The sequence below is a fragment of the Coccomyxa subellipsoidea genome (assembly GCF_000258705.1).
Source record: "Coccomyxa subellipsoidea C-169, whole genome shotgun sequence".
NCBI classification, from domain to species: Eukaryota; Viridiplantae; Chlorophyta; class Trebouxiophyceae; family Coccomyxaceae; genus Coccomyxa; species Coccomyxa subellipsoidea.
The window spans coordinates 39,483-56,868 of NW_005178018.1; the positions used below are offsets into that span (position 1 = coordinate 39,483).

Genomic DNA, 17,386 nt, shown 5'->3' on the forward strand with positions numbered 1-17,386 from the left:
CATTTTTGATAGAAGTTCAAGCTGCTTCCAAATCTGTCTAGACTTAGAGCCACCTGTGACTGCCTTAGAACTGCAGAATGTGTTCTCTAACTACGAGCTGTAAATTTACCGTACAGATGGTCAAGGAGCTCCTGTCTGTCATCTATGCGCTTAAAGTAACATTTTATTTTTTAGGGTATATAGACACAAGTAAGCATGTGAATGGACACATTAGCATTATCAATCAGCCATCTGCCTTGGAGAGAATAACGCTGTCAATTGCAATCCACAAACCCACATTAAAACAAGTTTCATGGCAAATTTTATACGTCTGTACCCCATCGTCAAGTGTGGAATTCTTCAATGTCATAATCGTCTCTGAATCAAAGACTTGGAAATCAGAAAACTCTGAAAGATGCCATTACTAAAACTACTGAACAACTAATGCATGCGGAACGTAAGTCTGCTGTGTAGCAACGCTAAGTCTGATTCTCACAGCAGCTCTAAATGGGTCTTCCTTTTCGCTGTGCAGCAATCCTACGCCTCTGAGTCCTCAGTGTCAGTCCTGCATGACAACAATATTGTCTGAACAATGATTATTGACAAATTACGTTACCAAAACTGCAGGACACTACTCTGCAAGCACCTTTGCAGCTACGTCTCCAATGCAACACAATGACACTTGCCAAAGTTACAATGCTGTCCACATGGCAGCGAGCAGCCCTGCTGAACCTGCTTCTTCACTTGCTGTGTGAATGCTGCTCATTCTACAACCCGCAATGAATTATTTTTACTGATTAGTACTCCTTGATTTATGCAGGGGTTTCTATACCTATGTCTCGTTTGATTTAGGGTTTAGACTTAAAATCAAACCTAAAAGATCTAGTCAGATGTAGGAACCCCTGATTTATGGCCAAAAAGGGTGGATGAATAAGACCCTATCCCCTGTAAAATATTTGAGACCAGACATGGAAAGCTCTCGACGAGCCCAATTCAATGGAGCATGACCCTGGGATTTCGGAGTCAGGCAAACCCCAAGAAATGATCAATTTCCTGCACCGCCGGGGGTGCGGGTTTTTTAAAGAGCACTGCAGTATGCACTCCTTGTGACCAGCACATAGTTGCACCAGGGTCACCGCATGCGATCATTCTCAAAATATAATGCGATAAAATGCTAGCATTACTGGCGAAAAATAAAATGCGATAAAATGCGATAAAATACGTTTGGAATAGTTTTGTCATTGTTTTATTGGGCAAAACGTAGGTATAGCCAGGTAAATAGAAGGTTTTCCCTGAAAAATCAGAGTAAAACTCTTTTGGAATGTTTTTCTCAGTGTGGACAGGCTTGGGGATGGAGTAAGTCCTCAAAGGGACTCTAAAGGCCCCCAAAAAGCACTTTTGAGAGGATCGCATTTTATCGCATTCTACTGGCCCAAAAATAAAATGCTATATAATGCTCGCATGCAATTATATATCGCATTATTCGCATTATCGCATGCGGTGACACTGAGTTGCACCATACGGAATCTGCTATTCGGCATACGGTGAATATTATATTTGGTGTTTTGGGCCAAAATAGGCCGTTCTTTACCGTATTCCATAATTTTAATACCGTATGACCGTATATTTGGCCGTATATACGGTCCCCCAAAAAGTGTTCTGACCGAATGGTGCAAATATGACTCCTTGTGACCAGCAGGATTGAGGTAAGAGCGCGCACCTGGCTTTAAGGCTTGTGTTGGCAGCAGGGTCAGTCAGCAGTGACCTCGTCAGCCTGCACCCACAAAAGATGAAGTCAGTTCTGAGCCACATGCACAACAAAATCACATCGCCTACGGAAGATTCAAGCCAGCAAGAGCATGCCAAGGAAGATGTGCAGAAATATGTCCGTATCAGCCAAAGAGACTGGGAATGACAGCGACATCATACATTCAATATTTCAACACAATACCAGTGTTGACTGCACGCTGTGTCACCCGTGAGGCTATGCGAGGCTCAGGCCTTTTTACTGGAGATAAGCCCCACCGCATCCTGCTAAGCTTAATTCCATGTGTGCTGCATGCAGCCCATAAGCACACCAGGCATAGCAACTACATTGGTCCGCACGTAGGCACTCTAGTTGCTGAAGCAATTCCTAGTCTCAACTTTCATCTATGTGTGAACTTGCTGTTGTTTCGGGATCCGTAGCCCCTGGGTTTTCAGCTTGATCAACCTTTGGGCAGGCCATAACACGACTGTCTCCCCTTTCTCAGGTGCTCCTCTAGAATGGGCCGAATATAGAGTTGCACCATTTCCCCCCTTAAGGAAGTCCTCTAATTATACACATGGCTCGGGACATCCCAACACATAAGAGAGCAGAGCTAACGCCAAGTCAGCTTGAAAAGAATCTTGAGGGTGCACAGGGCATGCTGAAAATACGAGTGCAGAGTCTTGTCCGCAATGCAGGTTGGTTGGCTCTCTTCCTCCTTATACAACGTATGCGTGTACATTCACTTATAGAGACAGACCGCCCCAACCTCTTGTCGCCCTTGCGCAAAATATTAAATTTGGGTCTAGGTAAACTAACCTATGCCTGAACATAAACCCCCCATGAAACTACCAGGTGCCTTCATGTGTAACAGACCAGGCTGGCACAAGAGGGTCACGTCACGTGGGTTACATTTCCCTGTACTGGATTTGAGATTTGACATTTGTAGAACTCGGGTGCAGGGGATGGTGTTTCTGCCCATGTCCTCTCTCTCCTTACTCAAATGACTGTGGTGCCCCTTTGACTGAGCCAGGCTTCAAGCTGCAAGGCTCAGTCGTGCTTGCAAGTTGCCTTTGCACACACCTGCTATACATGCTGTAATAGGTAAACCCCACCTAGAGGTCAGCTGGTTGCTAAAGGCCAGAGAATTACATTTCCTGGAGCCCCCTGAAGCAGGGTTCTGCAAAGGGGCGTGCACCGCTCGGCGCCCGGGTGTGCAGCTCACAGCAGCAGAGCCCAAACCTTACACCCTTGTCTTGACCCCAACCCTATGCATCAAGCAGGGGTAATGAAAAGGGGCGCGCACCGCTCGGTGTGCTTGCGTTGGCGCTGCGCGACGAAGAGCAGCAGAGCCACGAGTGCCACGACGGTGCAGGGGATGAAAACCGCCGCCCACACCGGCAAGCCGCCAGTTTTGTACACCTGTGGCGAACAGCGGTCTAGCGTCACAAATCAGAGACGCAGATTGATCCGGTTGTTATCCTCTGGACCCCAAGGCCTCAGTTCGGGTCTTTGCCGCCGTGGAACCCGGGCCAGCATATTTAGGGTTACCCTAAACCCTAAAGCCTGAATATAGAGCGACCCCGCAGGCTTTGTGGATCTGCAGAGCTAAGCTTATGCACGTGTTTTTCGTGAGTCAAGGGCTGCGGTGCTGTGTATTCCAAGGTGCTTGGAGCATGCCAGGCACGAAAAAGTCCCTGCTCTGCACAAGACCCTTGCCCGGACATACTGCTCTCAACGGTTCTCACAGGCTTGATTGTACACTCCCAGTGCCTTGACGCATGTTGCCTGCTCTCCTCAACCGACCGCACTCATTCAGAACTCTCTTCCCAGCTCCTAGTACTGCCACAGTCACAGGGGTGGCGTCTCATCCCATGGCATCTAGTGATTCTCTGGGCTTTCTTACCAGGTGCCCTTAGGTGGCGTTTACAGCACGCATACCGCCGCAGATTGTCAGGCGAAGTGAGACTTACTCTAGCATGTAGATGAACCAGTTCGTCCGGGGTACACCAACAAATAGATGCCGATTGATGAGGGGAGTTCACCTTGTCCTGGCGCTTGATCTGGGGCACAAGGTCCGCGGTGGGCTGCTGCTGCTGCTGGAGGGTGGATATGCTCTGCTGCGTTGTTCCCATCGAAGCCCCCGGCTGCAGGGCGGGGGCGTACGCCGATGGAGTCGCCGGGCCGAGCGCGGCCGCCGATGTGCCGGTCCAAGAAACCTGCGAAGATCTGCGCGCCAGGAGAAGGTTGTTGGTCATCAAATATTGTGAGAATTCTGCTGCAGGGTTGATTGCTATCTGCTGGCTTGATGCAAGGGCAGAAGCGTTGCTTGAAGTGCTTAGATGGTACATGACTGGATTGCACAAAGTTAACACAATCTGCTGCAGCAGAACGCATGTGCAGCCCAGCCAGACATGGCAAGCGAAACATCTCACGCGTAGAATGCATGCTGAGATATCTTGCCTCTGGGGGTGAAGGCACAATTTGCTGAACCCAGGAGGATCCCACAGGACTTGCTGCGATACAAGCTGCAGTTTGACATCAGCAAGTGTGGCTGTGCGGTTCGTATGCATCCCCAACAGGCAGCTGCATGAAACTTGGAACAAAAAATAGAGAATAAGCTGAGAATGCGTAAGGTGAGTCACCCGGTGAACTGGGGCACGGCTGGCGCGTCCAGCTGGCTGATGCCGCTGACCTGGACCTGGCCAAAGTTGGGGATGTAAATTGGAGCGCCCTCTGCATCCTTCAGAGAGTTTGCCAGCTCCTTGGCTGCTGCTGTGTCATCGTTGGGGTAGGTGATCTGCAACGGGAGATGCATGCATGCCAACATCAGCAATCGCACGTCATTTGTTTGCTTGAACTGAAGGCATCTTTGGCTGGCGCTTGCTTCACACAACTGCATGCATAAGCACAATAGATGCACAACAGAATGACACGTGAACATGGACGTGCTGAATACATCAGTTATGAAAATGAGTTCCATCTAGTGCCTTTCTGGCCGGTGTTCTGCAGCAATTCAAAGTCCCTGCTGACATTGAGCCAGGCAATATTCACGCCTCCAAATTGCCTCAGCAATCTGTAGGATGCTGGGTTGGAAGAGGTTCTTGACTTCAGACACATGGAAAGACTCAGATGCAGACCCTACAGAATCCTTAAGACTCTGATATCAACCCCTGGATTGTATATTCACCTGGGTGTTGACGGTGACGGTGGATGCTGAGGTGACTCCGACGATGCTGACCTGGCTCTCCGCCACGTTGGCGCCCTGAGCGATGCCGCTGATGTAGGACGCCTGCGCGCATGACATCAGCACACCCGCGTCAGCCATGTCAGCACGCACTTACAATACTGTAGAAGTCTTAGGCAACCAGCTTGACCTCCAGGGCATTTAACCTACTGGATGCTAGCAATTTGTCACCCAACCAGAACAGGCAGGGGATTGCCCACGACCCTGAAGCTGCTTTCCTTTACATGCGATTCTGCAAGGTCATGCCAGGACTTCAGGCTCAGCGCGATGCTCAAATTTAAGACTTGCGATCAGGCAGTCAGCACCCAAGGGTGGGAGTTGACAGTTCAGGCAAAAGAAGAGGTCCACAGCCAGATCAGAGGAGGGCCCTCATGGGCACTTTGGCACTTCCAGATATTGCCCTAATGGGGAGTTTTAAGTACTGTTGAACCCAAGGCAGGACGAGGAAATAAGCGCGCCTTGTATGAGGGCCACTGCGTGGGGGTGATGTCGAGCAGGTGCGACTGCCAGATGACTGCCGGGTGAGTCGCCGCCGTCAGCTGCTGCAGGACCATGGCGCCAAAATTGGCCGCCGCCCTCTCTCTGACCTCCCTCGGCTGCGCCGGCGCGGCCGCCGCCTCTGCGATCTGGGCCCTGGGATGATAGTAAAGATAATATTAGGAAGGCAGATGCCATTGATCAAGGTTGAGGGACCCCATGCTCCCCTGCCATCTTGGGTGGGCGCATGTTCAAGTGATTAGGGCCCCCCCCATTGGTGACGGCTGCATCAAGTTGCGTGCATGCCAGCAGAATGAAGGCTGCTCACAGCTTAGTGCATGCCTGGACTGCAGATGCGCACTGAGAATTATAATGTGAGCCAGGAACTTCACCGCTGTTTCTGGGTATTTTCAGAGCACGCACCACGAGGTATCACATGTGACTGCGTGAGTTGGCGAAGCTTACATCCACACCGTACATTCAGAGGAACGGCACTAAAGTGAATGGAAGCAAGGAGCTCACCCGAGGCTGTCGCCGCCGTACTTGCGGTTGACTTGGATTGTGGTAAGGCCATCAGCGGCCGGCGCGGCGGCCGGGGCGGCGGTTTCCGTCTTCCCCTTCTGCTTTGCCACAAGCGTGCGCATGTCATTGGGCGCCAGTGCCGCCTGCTCGCCGTCTGTAGGCGCTGTGTCGGGTGCGGTGATGACCTGCAGACATATTTTCTTGTGTCAGAATTCGGCAGGACCGAAAATACTGTGCTGTAGTAGTCATTCTAAAACCCGCACCCTCGGCCGTGCGGGAAATTTTTCAAAGCAGCTTTTAGTGGTCCTCCAGAATCCAAATGTACCAGGGTCATGCTGCATTGGATTGGGCTTGTCGAGAGCTTTCCGAATCTGGTCTCAATATTATCATAGGTTACATATTTTGGGAGATAAGGTCTTGATCATCCACCCTTTCTGGCCAGAAATAATTGATTATTGCGGGTTTTAGAATGACTACTACAGTAAGGCATTTGCCCTAGGTCTGGGCTTGGCAGAAGAATATGACAGATTCAGGTACATCGCTGGACCCTAAGGCCAGTCTGTATGCACAATAGTGGCGCTGCATAAACATGCAGGTAATTGGACCCCAAGATTGACCTGTAGTATTGAAGAGTTCTGCAATTGCTTTCCGGAAATTTGAAATCACAGGCTGGCATTCATTTGCGCCTGGGCTTCAAAAATGAGGCAGCAGAAAGGAATTACTACGGCATGCAAGGTTGCTGGGGAAGCATGCGCTGTCTTGAACGCTCAGCACAGTGCTAATGCATGTGTTTGTTTTGCCAGGTGGAGTCTCTATACTGCCCGGATACCAAAGCCAGTGTCGCCTAGCATGGACCTTTTCTCTTGTGCAAGGGGTCTATTGGCACTGCTCCTCCAAACTGAGAGTGCACAGTAGGGGAATACTTCGTCGAGGGATGATGATGTAAGCGGGTGAGTCACCTCTACATCGCTGGCGGGTGCAGCTGCGAGGCGGGCGAGCGTCTCCTCTGCCTTCCGCTGGAAGCTCTTGCCCGCGCCAGCCTTCTTCTGCTGGAACACCTGCATTGCCACAATTGAATTCTGACACAGCTCTCTCAACCGCAAACGCCGACATGCTGTATAGCTTCAGGGCTGACTCAGCACTGCATCGCTGGGACGCTGCAAACGTGCAACTTCAGAGAGAGACTCTACCTGAAAACCTACTGATTTTCTGCATTGAGTTTTGCTCTTGGCATGGCACGCATTACAGTGCTCCATAACCCAGTGCACGTGCACCTGATATGACAGCAGACTTTGCTTCCCTGATGCAGAATGTGCCGATTCCCATGAAGTGATGCACCATTGGCAACTACTGTACTAGATACTGGAGGCGCCGGAATCTATTACCAAGCAGAGAAGGCTAGTAAAATATTGGATGCTCAGATCTGGGGAGAAAATACCGAACCTACAAGGAAACACCATACTTCGCAAGGAAAAAATATGGGAAGATTAGTAAAAGGTCCAATGCTGAGGTGTTGGCTGGGCAGAAACACACCTTGAGGGCAGCAGGCTCCAGGGAGGGCTGGGCAGCAGGGGCCTGAACAGGCGCGGGCGCTGACTGGACAGCGCCAGCTGGCGCGGCGGCCGTCTCGAGGCGTGCATCCTCGGGGCGCGTCGCCAATGGTTTGGCCTCCGCCGCGGTCTTGGACTTGGCCTTCTGAAGCGTCAGCACCTGTAGCCGCGGAGTGCGCATCCTTCAAAGTTTGAATCTAACACCAAGTTGCAGGTGTGCTGAGCAAAGCATTGCATATGCGAATGTCTCTAAAAAGGCTCCTGTGTGGACTACGCGTCTTGCGTGGCTCTCTTTTGATGCTGCTCCGCGGCTGCTGATGTGACTGTGTAGTTGACATTCCAGCATTGTCACAAACATGTCACAGCAGCGCCTGTTATAGTACAAGCTCTTGTTGTGCAGTGCAGGGCTTTAAGTGCGCATCAGACCTTCAGAGAACACCATGCAAGTCACCTGCTTGAAGCCTGCACGTGCCAGGCACTCCGAGAGCAAAGCCATTTGCATGCAAATTTGCAACAACATCCCCATGCCATGCACACCAGGGGGACACTGAATACATTGTTTTCAATTTCCCTTGTGGGGAACTTAAGTATTCAGTATCCCCTTCTGTATCTAGTATCCCTGCTATCTTCCCCTGCACACCTGCACGTGGCGGACATTGGGCTCTGCAGCGGACTGTTCCACCTTCACAACCGTCAGGCTGGGCTGCTGCGAGGCCATCGATGAGTCATCGCCGCCCGCCGTCTGCAGGATGTTGGACGGCTGCGTCACCTGCCAAAACACAGGCCAGTCAGCAGTTTTTCTTCTTTCCGCAGCCAGAAATTCCATGTTGTAACTTGGAAGCGCTTTATTAAATTATTGACTTCTCTTCTTGATAGCAATGAAGTAATCCAGAATATCAGTGACTCTAAGGATCAGTGACTCTTGGAGCAGGCTTGCCCTTGCTGGGCGCTTTCGCATGCGAGAGCGCAGCCCCATGCATGCATGCAATATGAAGGTCCAAGGAATAGCTTTTGTTGCCAGTACTGCATTTCCAGTACTGCAGGGCAAACCAGCAGTCATCGGTTTGTCGGCGATTAATCACCTGCGCGATGGCCTTTTTCTCCTCATTGACGGCGTCTGGCACGCTTGCGATGGCGTCCCCGGGCTGCGACTTCCGAGCAGCTTCTCCGAGCGCGGCAGTCGCGTTCGCCTTCTCGGTAGCTGCCGCGCTGTAGCGCTGGGCGAGGGTGGATGTTATGTTGGAGATGCCCTGGAACAGCTTGGACGCAATTTCAGCCGAGGCCTGCTCCTCCGCGAGCACCTGCCGGCACATGCCTGACGGTGACTAACGGTGAATATATGAATGTTATGAACATTAGACGCTGTTCCGGAAGCTTGGTGCATCTGCAGACGCGCTGCAGATAACGGCTGCCAGATGTCTTACCCTTTGATGGACTCAAGCAACCAGCATACAGTAATTTTCTTGTTCTGCCAAATACCCCAAATAAGAGAGGCCTGTCTTATGCACTGTTACTACTATACAGCGACAGCAAATGCATCGCAGCAAGACAGTAGCAGGCCGGCAGCAAGCAGTTCTGCGCGTGACCAACTCTAGGGGGGCAAGTTTTGGAACAACTGAGTGACTGCAAGCTTCTGTTCATAGAGGAAAAACGAGTCAGGAAGGCAGGAATACTGCTGAGGGGTGACTCACGCTCTCTGGGGTGGGGGCGTCCTGCTGGCCGATGACGTCATAGGGCGAGGCATCAGACACCTGCGGCTGCGCGACTAATCGGATGGCCATCGCGGGGCGTTCCTGCTGAACCACCTGGATACTGGGGCTTGCCTGCAGATCATAACAGTCATAAATCTCTGAGACAATACCAAGCGGCAAAATTGTTTCCCTCTGGTGCTGCTCAGCCCTGGACGGCTACAGTAATGCACCCTCTTCCTGCCAGAGGCAAGGTGCGCCTGCAGAGAAGCTGCTGGTGAAGACTACCACCACATCGTTCAATGGACTTGCCTGGACCCATGCATGACATTTCAATTGAAGGCAGGATGACCGTCATGCATACTGCTCTGTGCCTTTCGGGGATCAGCCACCGATGCTGCCAAAAGTGGGGACCTTTTTTTCCATTGCAGGATGTTCATTCTCACAATTGGTGCCCTCTGAACATCCAGGAACAGGCGGACCCACGTTGGCAGGTGTTTCCATGCCCATGTGCATGCATGCATGCACATATGCAATGGTAACGGAATGCTGCGCAGAAAGAGCAGTTACTGCACCTGGTCAGTAGAGTCCGGCTGCATCTCCTGGCTGGCAAGCAGGCTGGCAGCCTGTGACTCAGCGAAGGAACGAGATTCTCCATAGGGACCCTGCTGCTCCTGCTGAGCCTGCTGCCGCTGCTGTGCCGCCGCCGCCAGCAGCGCTGCATATGGGTTGGATGCCACGATGCCTGATGGCTGCTCAGCCGAAAATACCTGTTGAACCAGGTCCTTTAGTCAACAGGCGCCTTTGTCTTGTTCACCGAATCTAGGTACTGCAGATCTTGTGACAATGCCAAGGATTTTGGGCCTTGTCTGCTGGGAGACATGTAGAATGTAGGTGTGATGGCGAGAGAAGGGTTATGCAAAAGTGCAAGAGCAGGTCGTTGTGAGCACCTGAGGCTGCGACACCACTTGCACTAGTCGTCCTGTGGGTATGAGCTGGCCGCCGTAGCCAAAGCCGGCTCCATTTACCACTTGCACCTGGCCAGAGAGCAGATGTCAGAATGCTGCTGGTCTTGTGACAGGGCTTATATCAGGACATTTGCACCAAAATTCATAAGCCAGGCAGCTCTTCTGGTGTATCAGAAATGCACAAGATCACTAAATCAGCCAAAAGAGCGTGACAAGACAGGATATGAAGATTCAACAGCTTCCTGAAGTCCTTGGGAGTCAAGGATACAACACACCTGGGCTCTGCTGAACGGTGCTGAAACAACCAAGAACGCAAAGAGAATGATTGCGCCATTGACCTGCGAGAATACAAGGGCTTGTTTCAAGGCTTCAAAGGCAGCTTCCCATGTACTTGCAGAACCAAGTCACGCGCCAGGCAAGTGCGACATGTACCAGGGACATCCAGGAGACTTCTACAATCAAAATTTGCGCATTGCCATCATCCACACGCGATCTTCATGGAAGATTATTCACGGTGCTAGGGTCAATTCAAAGGGTCAAAGGGCTGACCGAGCTTCTATGAATGCTCCGTGCTGAGCAGCTGCACTCGTTGCTTGTCAACATTTCAGCTCACGCCCGCAAACTGTCCACCTTACAGAGCAAAGGTCCCGAAAGAGGGAGCAAGTCCTTGTGGGCACCCCTGACTCACAAGCTTGTCAGCTTGCGGCAGTAAGGAATCTTGGCCGTTGCGTCACTCACGCGCTTCTCCCTCGGCTTTTAGTGGGTCAAGCTGTTACAGTGTATGGTAACAAAGTGTTTAGGATGCTGTGCCTGTTGTGCCATCCGTCTGTCGGAGCTGGACTTTCAATTTCGCAAGTTCGTAACCCGTGACGTGGCCAGCAAGAGGGAGCCAAATCTGCCTCCTGACCTGCTTGACCACCCGGTGACCGCTGACCGTACCTGATCGGGACCCTGAAAGCACTATGACTCCTGTTCATGTGTCTGTAGGATATACATGAGCACAGGATGCTTGCTACCATTCAGGGCGCCTGTGTTGCCAATTGCACCTCGCATCGTATGATACGTTTGATGTGACTGCAGATGCAGAGAATTGCCGATACACGATCCAATATGTTATCTTTGAATTCTTGGGTTCGTTTGAGAAGCATTGCAGTTGTTGGGTGGCCTGCCTCTTCTGGCACAGCTGGTCCTTCAGTCTCTCATGCCAACCTTCTCAGCAGGCTCCTTGAAAGGATACGGCCATCAGGGACCAGTGACGATGACTGGGAGCATCTAGAGGACCCGATTGCAGCCCAAATGACAGCGCTAAAGCCTAGCTCAGAGGGGTATGTGGAGTCGATGGTTGATTGCCAGCCCAAGGAGCAACGCTTGACTAGCCCTGCCTTGCACAAATCAGCCTACCGAGAAGCACAACGATGTAGCTTTTTGCTCAGCAGGCACATTAGCCAGGCAGCTTGCAGCTCAGACGTCAATAGAAGGCAGCTTCACACCAGCTGCGCAGCGCATCCCCAGCAGATCTCAGTTCCATCCGTCGGGAGAGCATTGTTCGGGATATCAACGCAGCCACAGAGTCTCTGTCTGTGCTCTGACCGGCCAGGAGAGCGACGGGGGATTCCCTGTCAGCTGCTCAGCAGGCGGCTCCCTCACACAGACCCGAACACTGCCAAGCGAGTGTCAGAAGCAAACTCAATCCTGCAGGTGCGCCTCCCACATTCCTGTCAATGTTGCAAGCCCTCCTTATTTGCATTGCATTGGAAATTCTGCATTGCAAATTTGCATGCTTGCATTGTGCATGAAAATCCGTTGCTCTTTAGCATATATTGTCCACCTGCCTCCAGCAGGCAGGCTGCTGCATGCAAGGGATGCCCGTCATTGCATGCACTGCTCCTGTGTCATGCCAAAAACTGTACCTGTACTTTCTCCTGCATGCAGTATTTGCTCAAGATTAATGCTGACGTGGACGTTGGGCGCATCGTAGACCCTTGACATCATCCGCTTCCGGGAGCACCTGGCGCGCGAATCTGAGCAGAAGCTGCGCACCAGCTACCCCGAGCTCCTGCAGATGTGTAAGGACAGGTGCGCAGCACCCTGCATGTCCCTCAACATCGCATTTCGATTTGTCATTATTCAATCCCACCTTATCTTGCACATGCCTCATGCACAAATGCATGCAGTGCGTTTCGTCTCAAAGTAGTCCCCTCAGCAGCAACCCTTGCCAGTGAGACTGTGCCTTGATCAGTGGGATGGAAAGTCCCTGTATTCTATCAAATTATATTGCTTTGGTACCTAGAGAAGATTTGGGTGTGCGTTTTGAGGACTTCTGGCATTCACCCCGAGCTGACGGCTGCTGGCGCGTCATGTTGTTGCAGCGGTGCAGCGCAGTCTGACGCAGAGGCGGAACGCATCTGTGAGGCGCTGAGAGCGGCGGGCATCGTGCTCAAAGTGGGCGACTTGGTCTATCTTCGGCCGCAGGAGGTCACCGCCATGGTCATGCGGGTGAGTGGGCAGCCCTCTCTGGTCGAGAGATGGACCTTCCGCTATTCACTTTGGCTGTGCACCCTGTTTCACAACCCTGATATTACAGGCTATTGTTTAAGGCAGACCCATTGTTTGAAATACAAGCCTAGATGCCTTTACATACTTGATAGAGATTTTTGTGCAACAATCATCTGAGGGGTTATGTTCAGCCTGAGCAGTGCGCGCGCCTGACAATTTCCGCCTGAATTGCCTTGACCTTGCTGAGGGGCACAACAGTATGCTGCTCGGCCCCTCGGTGCAGTTCAACGCCATGCATTTTTGAATTTGAGTCCAAATTTGAAGTTCGAACGCAGGCGCTGCCGGACACAGAGGCGGAGGTGCTGGGGCGGCTGCGCGAGCTGGAAGCTGAGCTGGCGCCCCTGGCAGCGCAGAAACACAAAATCGACACGCGCGCTCGACGGTGCGCGTCCCCTCCTGCCACACCAATGATTTTTGGTGTCCCTCTGTAGACCTCTAGAGGACTCGTAATACTAAAAATCAAATAAACTGCAGAAGGAATAGTCGTCCAGGACCTGCAAGGGGAGTGAAGAGTATATTCCTTGGGGTACGTGGTCGTGGAGATGGAAAGTGCTTGCTCCTGCACGTGTTGTTTTGCTGGCGACTTGATCACCTCGAGATTGGGACCCTGAATTTGCTGGCAGGCCCTGCTTGGAAAGGCAACGTGAAGGCAGTGAGTGAGAGTCTGGCTAGTCCGCCTCCTGCCCTGGTGCCCACTGCCACAATGCTCGGCGGATTTGCTACTGCATGCCTGCCAAGCAGCAATAATGAGCTTTCCTTGCTGGTGACTCTGGCTGGCTCTGCTGGTGAACTTGCAAATTCTCAGCACACTATATGCAGAGCAGGCAGTCCCTCCTGGTTTGCTTGGCAGAGACCTCAAGAGACATATTCAAGTCTTAATTCAATTTGATGGAATCACTCCCACCCTTTTTTGCAGGCGGACAAACGGCGTGTTGTGGGCTGGCCTGGCGCTGCTTCTGGTGCAGTGGGGCCTGTTTTTGCGGCTGACTTTCTGGGAGCTGTCCTGGGACGTCATGGAGCCCATTTCGTATTTCTTCAGTTCCCTCTGGGGCATCGTCGCCTACTGCTACTTCCTGGTGAGACCCCTGCCGATTAATATGTGATGATGTAATCAGCATTCGTCGTGCCACATCAGCAGGTCGCCTCTTTAGGCATGTCAACGGTCATGCCTAAGGTCCTTTGTCATCCGCACAAGGGAGCCACACGCTACAGCATTTTGAATTTCTGGTCACCAGGGGCGTGAATATTTTGAGGATTCACATCCGCTCTCAGCTGCCTCTTGTTGCATCCATCTGTAGTGCGCGTATGGTATCCCAGCAAATCCGTGTTGTTTCAAGGGCGCAGAGCCTGTGCACCTGTGGTCTGAATATAGAATACGGGGCAGGAAGGTAGAATTGCATGTCTACCACATTTGCCCGACTTTGTTTGCACAGTGTCAATCTGTGCGCTGAGTCAGCTGTGACTGCGCCAGGTGACTAAGGAAGATTTCGCCTTCCGGCACAGCTACAGCAAAATGAACCAGACCTTCCAGGTGCGCACCCACACACCAATTGCTTCTGACTTAAAATGCACTTTGCAACCTTCTGAACTAGAGTGAATAAAGGCAGGGCTTGCCATTTCCAAGGGCTTGTGACATCAGAGTTCTATGCCTGCATGTTGCACACTCGGTGTCTTGAAGGGCTCAGACAAGCAAGGATTGTGGGATTGTGCAAGCCTTGTGGGAATTACAAAGATCTATATTCTGTATCCTCTGACTAGATGACCTCGAGGTGGGGCATTCTACTACAGCATGCACATCAGGGACGCAGAAAAGGCAGGCCTGATATCGGCAAAGGGCCACTATGGTATATATATGAGAGACAGGGCACGCGCAGAAATACCGTCTCCTGCACCTGAGTAGGACAGCTTAGATCCAGTACAAGCCTCCATTCGTTTCAATGCATGTGTGGCGATATATTTCTTTGTGCGCTCAGGTTGGCGGGGAGCGGGACCATGGCTTTGACAGGGCACGCTACGAACAGGTGCTGCAGGACATCAGGCGGTACAGAGGGTATCTGCGCAGCGCCACAGACAAGCCCGGTCTCGATGCAGATGAGAACGCCTCAGAGACTGAAGCTCAGCCCGAAGAGGTCACACAGGCGTGGAAGGGGGAGCTCGCAAGATAGCAGCGGCTGTTCAGCTTGGGAGCGAGTGGCGTGCTGATTTTTAGCAGTTGAGTGGCATTAATGGAATATTCGTGCGAAGTATGAGGGTCTCTGTTGAGAGTGAAGTAATCTATTTTACAAATGCCTGGGCATGGCAGAAGTTGAGATCACGGGTCGGATGAGAGTGCAGGCGCTTGCACCTGTTGGCCATTTTCCTTAAGTGTACAGCTAGGTCCAATTGGTTGCACATGCATGATGGTGGCCGTCCGGGGACTTCAATGATGCGGCATGCCATGATGGTATATGACTGATTGTGGTCATGACCACTTTGGTAGCATGTACGGTGTTTGCTTACATTCATCGTGCAGGAACTGAAACGAACCTTGTTCATGACTATTACTGTAGCTGCATGGTACACAGTTTGATGAGATGCTGACGCCTTGACTTGTGTGGCAGCTAACTTTTCATAGGCTGCAAATTCATCTCAGTTGCAAATTGATACAGCGTCAATTGATACTGCGACCCTTTAGTCCTCACAGTGCAAGTTGCAGATTGTCCCAAGTGCACTTTCTCCAAAAGTCTGTGTTCGACTGCCAACCTTCCTGGCAAAATCTTCAATTGATTTGAGCTTGCAAATTCTTCCAATACCACGTTTCTACTTCACCTTCTGTTAAAGCTAGGCCAGATCAATCTTGTGCACACATGCGTACTGCCCAGAAGGAAATGCTGACTGGCTGACCTGCTGAGTGCAGCGCAGATCCATAGCAGTACTAGAAACTATTTCTGGTCCGCACATACGCATTTGCTTGAACAAATGCCACTGCTCCGTCTCATCCAGTTGCTAATCCTGCTTGATTCAAGCTCCGCACTTCCTGCTTTTGCAGCTTGACTTGAATCTGGAGAGACCATATCCTGGCGCCTTGAGCTCAACATGGGCAATCAACACCCCAGTGCTGGGCGGACTGAACTGGAGTGGTCCTCACATAGGCTCTTGCTTGAGATATCATAAGTCTATGCTTCATATATCTGTGAGATTGCTGTTATTTCGAGCTCCCCAGCCCCCAATTTTGTAGCTTGATAAAATTTGGACAGGCCATAACAATGATGGCCCCAAATTCTCAGGTGCTCCTCTAGGTTGGGCGGACTGAAGAAGATTAGTCGCTGTCCCCGAGATTTGAAGTGCGCCGGGGCCGCGGCTGCGTGGGGGACAGTTTGGGTGAGAGGGTCTCTATGGGCTGCTCAGGGGTGGATAGATCGCCGGAGACGATCGTGCTGAGGCGTCCCTGCTGCTGCAGCACAAAGTCCGCGCTGTCGAAGCACTTGCGTCCGTTCCTCTGCATGCCACGAAGCACAGATCAGGACATCTCTGGGACACCTGATGAAGAACAGGTTAGTGAGGCACCTCGTGGGATTATGGAGGGACATCTGACAGAAGCAGGATGTCAAAACGCTGGCCGCAGTGCCAGGATCAGGCATGGCCACGCTATCATAGTTGTTCTTGACAAGCTGTGCCAGCTGATGCTGATCATAAGGACTTCTAGCCTTGCCGATCACTCCTCACTCCCACTGTCGAGCAACCTTTAATTCCAAAACAGCATATTGAGACTGGCGAAGCGATGGGAGCCACTTCTGACTGCACTTATCCCATCTTTCAATATACCAGGCAGGAAAGTGCTCGTGCCAGAGCATTACCTTGGCGAGCAGGCGTGGAGACAGCTTCGGTCGCATGCCATATTTGGCTATGAGCGCCGCTTCCTGGTCCTGCTCAATCTGCAGGGAGGGAGGCTTGGGAGGAGCTGCGATGGACTGTGCCTCTGCCATCCCTGCAAATCACAATGCCGCACAAAGCCTGACTGTTACAGGAAACTCTTCACATTCCATTAGAAATTGAATTGAGCCGCAAATCAATGACACAGAAAACATATGGCGATGGTGGTTTGAGAAGCTATACAAGAAGCTATACAAGCCTCAGAAAACTCATTTGAAACTACCAGAAGACAATATGCTGCGATGCGAGTCATCAAAGAATCTCAAAGAAACCATTATCTTTCTTACAGTGAGGACGTTTCGTAAGGAACGCACTTGCTTGACGGAAACTTGTTGAGAGTATGGTGATGTGGTGAAGCGCTTGTGACTTTCTATTGACTTCTAGATTTGCCAGTGATTGTGAAGGGGTCAATGATGACCATTATAGACGCCTGTGCGATGCGATAGATGGCTCTGGCTCGCTGAAATCAGGCACAGAAAACGTTCTTCGGAAACGACAATCAAGAGAGGAGGCAACGCCGGGCACTAAATGGCCTGATGGTAAGCATGCACGGCACCTTCTAAATGAAGATGGATCTCTCAGATGGAAGTCCTGGCAGTGCCATCACTTTCTCGTGTGCTGCCTGCCATAGTTTTTGCAGGAGAAGCACATCTTCACACGTCCAAGGCTGTGCACATGAACTACTAGTAATCAGTCATCCATGAGGCCCAGCTGGGGGGCCCGCTCGGCGGGCCTGCAGC

The 17,386-nt window shown here is 51.5% G+C and overlaps 3 protein-coding genes across 3 annotated transcripts; 1 reads left to right on the plus strand and 2 right to left on the minus strand.

Moving 5' to 3' along the window:
- Window positions 1-92: 92 nt before the first annotated feature.
- On the minus strand, window positions 93-3,916 carry COCSUDRAFT_54974 (hypothetical protein). The gene is made up of 4 exons (XM_005642687.1): window positions 3,772-3,916; window positions 3,033-3,148; window positions 1,700-1,753; window positions 93-544 (listed from the first exon to the last, which is right to left on the minus strand). The coding sequence occupies exons 1-4, from the start codon at window positions 3,859-3,861 to the stop codon at window positions 517-519; spliced, it is 288 nt and encodes a 95-aa protein (XP_005642744.1). The 5' UTR covers window positions 3,862-3,916; the 3' UTR covers window positions 93-516.
- A 7,589-nt stretch (window positions 3,917-11,505) lies between these two features.
- On the plus strand, window positions 11,506-14,899 carry COCSUDRAFT_60402 (DUF607-domain-containing protein; the record flags this gene model as incomplete). The annotated part of the gene is made up of 8 exons (XM_005642688.1): window positions 11,506-11,512; window positions 11,776-11,876; window positions 12,157-12,254; window positions 12,548-12,674; window positions 13,010-13,116; window positions 13,651-13,810; window positions 14,206-14,265; window positions 14,708-14,899. 8 exons carry the CDS (start codon window positions 11,506-11,508, stop codon window positions 14,897-14,899), a joined length of 852 nt encoding a protein of 283 aa, XP_005642745.1.
- Window positions 14,900-15,218: 319 nt separating this feature from the next.
- On the minus strand, window positions 15,219-16,978 carry COCSUDRAFT_68339 (hypothetical protein). Its single transcript, XM_005642689.1, has 3 exons — window positions 16,964-16,978; window positions 16,571-16,704; window positions 15,219-16,212 (listed from the first exon to the last, which is right to left on the minus strand). Exons 2-3 carry the CDS (start codon window positions 16,697-16,699, stop codon window positions 16,033-16,035), a joined length of 309 nt encoding a protein of 102 aa, XP_005642746.1. The 5' UTR covers window positions 16,700-16,704; window positions 16,964-16,978; the 3' UTR covers window positions 15,219-16,032.
- Between the last annotated feature and the right edge of the window lie 408 nt (window positions 16,979-17,386).